Here is a 7,529-nt window from a genome sequence, read left to right as displayed (position 1 = left end):
TAGTGCTGTCCATTCCTGGCCTATTCCAACCTTTACACTGCTTTTCCCTTCACCCCCAATTCAATCATCACCCTTGTGTATACTCCTACTATGTAAACACTGGACAGGTTTGCTGGCAAAGTGTCAAATGGAGGCAGTGGCTTGGATAGTCCTGGTGGAGGTGTATTTTTTGGCACGAAGGGGAGTCCCATAGAAAGAAATTATGACCCCACCTGCCCCTCTATTCTTCCTCTGGCTGGGTTGGGGTAGAGTAGGTAGCTGAAGAGTCAGTGGCACAGACTGGCATGTGGTAAAGTTGGAACACCAGGAAAGAAGGTGCTAAATCCCCTCAAGGAAAACAGAATAAGGTCACAGTGACCTGACTGGCCCTGAGGTGAGGAGGAGGTGAAGGTACAGAACTACCTTTGTTTTCTCTATTTGAATTTCTTCTTCAAGGAGAGTTCCTAGTGGGTGGGAAGCCAAAGGGAGGGATACGTTGTGAGGGGGCTTCACCAGAAATCTGGGGCTGTTCTGGGAAGCTGCTCTGTGCTGTGGCAGAGAGAACCAAAGCCCCAGGGCTAGCAAACATCCTGTTTCTGCCTCCTCCCCCACTCTTCTCCCTCCTCCCCTGCTCCATGGACTACAGAGGGACCCAAGAGAGGTGACAAGTAGCTCTGGCATTGAGACCACGGTCTCCTTGTCCAATGGAGACCAATATAACCCTCCCCTCCCCCATGTTTTCCTGTGAAGATGCAGAGACAGCTCTCTCTGAGGCTGGAGAGGAATGGAGGTGAAGAGCAACGGGGAGGTATATTGGAGAATTGGGGGGGAGGGGAACTAGAAGCTGCCTAGTTAGAGGGGGGTTGAGACCTATAAACAGGGAAGCGGCTTTGGCCCCCCTCCCACCTTAAAGCAGACTTTCAGAGAGCAGGAGGACCCTTTCCTTTCTTCCTTCCCCCACTGCCCTTCAGAGAAGCCAATTTACTGTGAAGTCACCCAGGGAAAAGGAGCCCATCCTGCCCTAGGCATATTGTCTGTCCCTGATATTTCTGGGAATATGTGGGGGGAGGGGGGATAGAGGATTGGGCAAGGTGGGAAGGGGAAACCCTGCTGAGAGAAAGGAAGATAGATAGCAGTACTGAGTCTTCTGCCACCATTTGCCCAGAACCCTGCCTTCTAGAAGCATAGTACAGCCCAACTCAAGGAGAGAGGGGTGGTGATCCATCTATGCTAGCTTCTCAAACTTTCATGAGGTGAAGGGTCAAGGATAGAGGGCAAGGTTCAGCCAGACCTTTGGGTATCACCCTGGTTCAAAGGAGGGAGGGTGTTTGGGGCGGGGGAGAAGGAAGAAGGGGATCCAGGAGGGATAAGGGAGAGGTAGAAAAGTTTAGGGTGGGGAGTAAGGGGCTGTTCTGGGTTCCCTTAGGATCTGCTCTATTATTTCTCCCCCCAATTTCTTCCCCTCCCCCTGGTTTCTCCTTCTAGTCCAACAGGAAACCTTTTGTGCTTTATTCAGCCCAATACCAGATCTCAAAGCCCTCTGGGTGAGTAGGGGTTTGTACATCTTCCTCTCCTCCTTCCCTCTCTCCCTCCCTCCTGTGGTCTGTCAGCTACCTAAACTGCTTTCCCACTTTGTTATGGCTGGAGGGGGTTCCTCTCTCTCTCTCTCTCTCTCTCTCTCTCTCTCTCTCTCTCTCTCTGTCCCTCTGTTTCTTATTGTTCCCCAGTTTCACAAGAACTCAGACACACCCATTTCCTTTCCTCCTCCCCCCTCAAACAAAAGGCACCCAGATCCTGGAAGATGTGGGGGGAAGTGTCCTTGGTAGAGTTGGAATAGATGGCTTGGTAGGTCCAACACTGCTTTGCTCCTTGCTCTTCCTACCATCTCCAACCCCCTGGTTTGGCCTCTAAACCTGGCACCAGGCACTCCATCTCTTTTTTTGTTTTCCTGAAATCATATCCAGACATGGGCCATTCTCTCTTCCTTACTGAAATTTGCCTGTTTACTCATTTCATAAACATCCTCACAAAGTTATCCAGCTCAGGTACCCACCCTGGTATCTTGCTGTCCCCTTGTAGACCATATTCCATCTCATACCACTGTGCTAAGCCATTCAGATCCTGGGTCCTGCGGCTCTAGGCTCTGTGTGTTTTAATCCCACTGGCAGACTCTTGTACTCCCCTGTAAGCAGCCAACTCTTTGTCTGATGCTGAGCTGCCTTTTGAGTTCTCAACTAGACCAGCAATCCAAAGAGATACACAGACTGGGCTGGCACTGTGCCCCCTCCCTTATGCAGGCCCTACCCTCCCTGAACGATGTACCATTGCTCCAGGGGCACTGGTTGGAAGGGCAGGGTGACCTTGTCCCAGAACTCAGCTTTCCAGAGAGGCTTTCAGGTCTCTCTGCAGAACCACCCCCATAATAGCTGGAAGGGAGCCCAGGCAGGTGGAGATCTCTTGGAGGAAGAGGATGTAAGGGAGCCACCCTTACTGGGCTGCCTTAGAAGAGTGATCTTGAGGCTGGCTGGGGCATCTGCCTGGGAATTCCTGCAGGGACCTGTCTCCTATGTACCCTAGAAACCAAGCCCTACCTTGGCCCAGTCTGGCTCCCAAAGTAATGATTAGGGTCAGATCTTAACTGACGGATGGAGGGGTTGTTGCTCTCAAATACAGATGCAGAGAATTATTAAAGTGAAGGTCCCTGGAGACCTGCTTTCTTTTCTTAGCAAATCCTTTCTTCTTAGTTCTATGGGCCTGTACTAGCTTAGTAGGGAGTAGCTTTCTACCATATGGATGGCATGGTCCTCAGTTCCCTGAAGCTGAAGAACCCTCTCTTTGTCTATGTGTGGTCTCTTCCCCCCACCTTACTACCCCTCTTCCCTGCCCCTGGCAGTGCTTAGAGGGAGACCTAGTCCTGAGAGAGCTCAGCTAGAAGTTGGTAGTCTAGGGTCTCAGGAGGCAATATGAGGTAAAAACTCTGTTCCCTATAGCCACAGGGTTTTGGTTTCTATTTAATTACTTTCCCAGAAAATGGTCTCATGGTCTCTCTGTATCTGGGCAGGGATTATGAGGGAAAGAGAAGTAGGGGGTGGATGCTCTCTGCAATATCTCTATTTATTCCTGAATAGAAGGCTGGTGATAGGAAGGCTGGGGGTGGTGAGATGAGATGAGAGTAAAACACAGACAAGGCTGCAAAATGGATTTCTGCTCCCTTCCCCCAGAAGCCTTTCCTTCACTCGGGTTTTCTGGATGTGTATGTGTGTGTGTTTGGGTTTGGGGGTGTGATAAAATATAATATTTTGAGGGTGTGATATAATATTTCCCTTTGTGGGGTCTGACTGTAGATCCAGAACCTAGGACCCAGTTTGTTTTGTGCAATCTTTTTTGATCCATAAAACCTTTTGACTAGGATTTTCTGATACTGGAATCAGTTTGCCCTATGGCTGTTTCTCCATTCTGGGGGTATTTCTAAGGGATCTCTTTTACTCCGAGTCCTTTTCAGTTCTAAATAGTCTCTAGATGAAGAATGGCTAAAGTTCCTCTTTGGACCTAGGCTGACTGACATTTCTTGGTGAGGGAGTCATCTAGAACATTTGGTCCTTAACATCTGTATACATATCGACCCAGGAACAGCTGGGGCTTTGCAGTCAGACAGAGCATTGTTGTCAGATGGCAGAACTAAAGGAAGAAGGAATAAAAAAAAGGGAGGGAGTTAAGAAGCTTTTTGCCTGCCCCCTTCTCCATCAGTATTGTTTAGGTAACATTCCATTGAGTTAGTGAGATAGGTGGAAAGGGCAAAGTGACCTGGTGTCAGCCCAAACCGGAGTCTAGAGGCAGGGAAAGGAGGAGGCTCAGCAGAGCCAGTAAGGCTTCCATTGACACTGGCAAGTAAGCAATCCCTTTTCATCTCCATACCTACCCATAGAATAGGGCCAAACATATTATGGACAGGTGATTCTCAGAGGAGTGATGCCAGCATCCTAAGTGAAAACTTACCTTCCTTCCCCAATCATTGTTACCCTTGCCCCCCTTTTTCTATTCATGTTTTAATTGAGTGAGGTATCTTGCTAGGTACTGATAAGGAATGAGGGGATAGGGACTCAAAGCTTCCAGTGGAGAGAAGGGACTTTAAGATCACCTGTGACAGCAGAACTATTCACAGATCGGTTATTTTTGGGGGGGAGGGGAAACGGGTGAAGATGGGAAACAATTAAGCATGACTGGAGTCATGGGGGGTAACTAAGGACTATTGGGGGATTTCCAGATGGTGGGTCATCTAGATCTGGACAATTATGTAGAAGACTGGAAAGGGGGATACACAGGTTTAGAGCATGGAGGGAAAAGGTAGAGGGTGGGGCTCCCCTTCCACCACCCTGTTCCCCAGTAAGGCCGGGTTCCCCAAGGTCTCGGAGAACTGTGTTACAACGCTGGCCTCTGGAAGGTTGCCAGGGAAACCGCTGGCCAGCTCCAGAGATGTGGCCTCTGTTGCTCTGTAGCTGGGGATGGGAGTGGGGGTGGGGAGAATGTGCGCTTGACTCCTCCTCCCAGCGCCACCCCCTCGCCAGGACCTTCTCTCCTATGCATGGTCATTTGAAAAAGTTAGGGACAGAGAACTCAAGAGGTCTTTTTCTTTAAACCCCACTCCCCCGCCTTCTCCTGAACCTCTCCGGGTCCTACCCTGTCATCCGGTCCCTTCTGCAGCTCCCACCGATGGGGTCCCTTCATTTCAGAAGGCTCTCCGAAGAAGAAAGCGCCTGCCCTCCCTCTCTGCCTCTCGGTGACCCCCTCACTCCTTCCTCCAGTGTCGGCGTCTTCTACCCCCGCCGTAATTCGGTCTGACTGGCAGCGGGGACGAGTGTCCACGCAAGCTCTCCGCTCCGAGTGGGAAGCCGCCCGGAAGGCCTCGTTCGGAGCCCTGGGGAGCAAAGCCGGGGTAATTATTGATCAGGTGAGCTGCGGACTTCTGACCCCGGCTGGGAGGGAAGGGACCAGGGGACCGGGGCAGCGCTGGGCGCCCGGCCTGGGGCTGGGGGGAGGGAGGCGGGTAGGGCCGGGAGCCGACGCGACGACCGCCACCCGGGCGGCGGATCGCGGGTGGAGCGGTGGGGGGGGGGTCGACCTTCCAAAACAAATCCGCATGTCATCACCCTGAGCCCCGGACCCTGGAGGGGGGTCTGGCTGACCGGCTGGCTGGGGAGGGCAGTGGAGTGACCCTGCGGTAGCCGCCCCGCGGGTGGCACCGCACCGATCTCGCAATAACAAGGCAGGGGGGGAACGGGGGCGGGGAGCGGAGGGTGGCTGGGGCCCCCGAGGGTGGCTGGAGGAGCGCGGGCGCGGGGCGGAACCAGGAAGCGGCGCGCGCCGCCTGGGGCTGGGGTGGGGGGGCGGAGCTGTCGGTAAGTGTGCGTGTGTGGTGTGTGTGTGTGTGTGTTGTGTTGTGTTGTGTGTGCGTTGTGAGCGGAGTGGGGGAGACCGCCGCGGCGTGCGCGCGGCGGGGTCTGAAGCCCGGGCACGCGCCGGGGGCGGCCGCGGTCTCGGGGAGGGGAGGAGCGGGGAGGAGGCGAGGCGGGGAAAGCTCCGGAGCGTGCTCGCGCCTGCGCGCCCCCGCGAGCCCCTGGCGGGAGGAGAGCCGAGCCCAGGGCCGGACCTCCGAGCCCCGGAGCCCGCCGAGCCCGGAGCCGTCACCCCGGGCCGGGAACGGAGCCGAGGGAGTGCTCGCGGCGGCGGCGTTCGGAGCGAGGGAGCGGCGCCCGCCGAGGCGAGGTAGGAGCCCAGCCTGAGGACGAGCGAGCGGGCGGGGCGGCCCCCTGCCGGAGTCGCCTGGCCTCGCCTGGCCTCGGGGTCCTGCAGCCACCGCCTCCGCGTCTCGTCGGGTCCCAGCGGGGGGGACCGCGGCCCGGCGTGCAGGCGCTGGGAGCCGGCGCGGGAGCCTCTGAGGACGGTGGGGAAGCGGGGAGCGCGCGGAGACGCCGAGCTGGGGGGGCAGAGCGGGAGGGGGGCTGCGCCTCTTCCCCCCGCCCTCCCCGGCGCCCTCCACGTTGTTTGCCAGGTCCGTCCAGTCCGTGCTGCCACCCTCCTGCTCCTGAACAGAGCCAGCTGTCTGTGTGTGTGAGTCCCCTGAAGCATGTGCGCGTCGTGTGTGTGCGTGTCTGTCTGTCTGTCTGTCTGTGCGTGCTGGGGTTAGGTGCATCCAGGACAGGCGCTTAGGGGGCGGTTACAGAAGCAGGCGCCTCGGATAAGCCTCCTGGAGCGGAGCGGGGCTGGGTCCCCATCAGAACCTGCCAGGCCCGGGCTTGGACGGGCTTTCTCCTCCCACCCCACGCCAGGACTTAGGGGCTCCTGCTGCGGGTAGTGGGGGGAGAGGGGAGGCAGATCTGGAGGCTCTGCACAGGAGGCGTTGTGTGAGCAAAGCTGGGCTGACCTGGAGTGAATCTGGCCAGGAGAGGGGGGGGGAGAGGAGGCTGAAGGAACCCAGCATGAGCGATATCAGGCGTTCATTAAGCGCTTAGCACTGAAAAAGTTCCAGTCCCCTCTCAGCCGTGGTCAGACCCTTCATGTTTCCCCCATGCGCTCTGACAGCCTTCTTCCCAGAAGTGGAGTTTTCAAAACAATAAATGATTAGATCTCTGTCCAGCTGAAAACACCTCCAGCTCTCTGTGGAATATTCTGAAGGAATGTCCTTTGAAAGGATCAGTGTGACTGTTTCTTTATGTCTCTAACTATTGTATTAGGCCTGTCCCATTCATTAGCAGTTTCTGAATGGTGTTCATAATCTGGTCAAATCCAACGTTATTGGATAGTCATCTGGAACACAATAAGCATTCAGCAGCCTGGTTATTCCACATAATTTTTTTAAACGATTTAGTTTAGATAATAGAGCATTAATTCTTTTACTCTCTGCTTACTTTCTGGTTTGCTGTGCCCACAGATGCCTCACTATTTAACATTTATTGACACAGATAAGCGGTCCACGACAGCCTTAGATATTTTTCTAATTTCATTTTACAACATTCCATGGATGCCAGATTGCTTGTAACAGCTTCAGTCTGTGGAAGCCCTGTCGGTAAAATTTATATTTAGGCTGCAGACTTTTTCTGATTATTAGAAATTTGTTAGGCAAAATCATATTCCATCTGATGGCAGAAGTTTTGGTTGTTGCTGTTATTAAAAATCACAAAGCAGACTGGGAGTTGGAAGAAGTAGCAGTTGGTTTTAAGAAGGAAAAAGGTTATGATGTTAAAAAAAAACACCTTTGGTTAGGTAGTGTGATTTAGAAATCCACACAAATCCATTTAAATTTCTGCATTCCACTTGCATTAGCTTTTGTAAGATGGGATTTCTTTAGATACTTGGTAAATATTAGAGTATGAGGAAGGGAAGGAGAAACTGTTTTTTAAAGCAAAACACCAAAAAAGGGTTGATTTCTATCATCAGCAGTTTGGAGATTGCATAATTTAGTGCTAAACTTTGCACAAAAAAACCCCGCTACTAAGCCAGCTTACAAACTATCCCAGCTTCTCACTGTTTTTTTGTATTGTCAGTATTCATAT

The 7,529-nt window shown here is 53.3% G+C and overlaps 2 protein-coding genes across 7 annotated transcripts in view; one reads left to right on the top strand and one right to left on the bottom strand.

Annotated features, from left to right (window-relative positions):
• Nucleotides 1–4,187: 4,187 nt before the first annotated feature.
• LOC140523066 (uncharacterized) lies at nt 4,188–6,169 on the bottom strand. The gene is made up of 3 exons (XM_072638143.1): nt 5,127–6,169; nt 4,657–4,894; nt 4,188–4,555 (listed from the first exon to the last, which is right to left on the bottom strand). Exons 1-3 carry the CDS (start codon nt 6,167–6,169, stop codon nt 4,304–4,306), a joined length of 1,533 nt encoding a protein of 510 aa, XP_072494244.1. The 3' UTR covers nt 4,188–4,303.
• The window catches only part of STAT5B (signal transducer and activator of transcription 5B), a 68,122-nt gene continuing 65,382 nt past the window's right edge, over nt 4,790–7,529 (top strand). For 2 of the 6 annotated variants that reach the window (XM_072646499.1, XM_072646497.1), the window contains exon 1: nt 5,609–5,742. The gene's annotated coding sequence lies outside the window, so the exon portion shown is untranslated. Of the gene's footprint in view, nt 4,928–5,608; nt 5,743–7,529 lie in introns of those variants that run through there. The other 4 variants (XM_072646495.1, XM_072646494.1, XM_072646496.1 and 1 more) reach the window with 3 other exon arrangements.

This window comes from Notamacropus eugenii, chromosome 2 (genome assembly GCF_028372415.1).
Source record: "Notamacropus eugenii isolate mMacEug1 chromosome 2, mMacEug1.pri_v2, whole genome shotgun sequence".
Lineage (NCBI taxonomy): Eukaryota > Metazoa > Chordata > Mammalia > Diprotodontia > Macropodidae > Notamacropus > Notamacropus eugenii.
This window is presented reverse-complemented; position numbering and strand designations above follow the sequence as displayed.

Coding starts and splice junctions, on each gene's coding strand:
- LOC140523066 (XM_072638143.1), bottom strand. CDS start 6,169: ATGCACCTAACCCCAGCACGCACAGACAGACAGACAGACAGACACGCA. Junction 4,895..5,126: donor TCCAGGGTCCGGGGCTCAGG/GTGATGACATGC, acceptor TTTGCTCCCCAG/GGCTCCGAACGAGGCCTTCC. Junction 4,556..4,656: donor AGAAGGGACCGGATGACAGG/GTAGGACCCGGA, acceptor GACCATGCATAG/GAGAGAAGGTCCTGGCGAGG.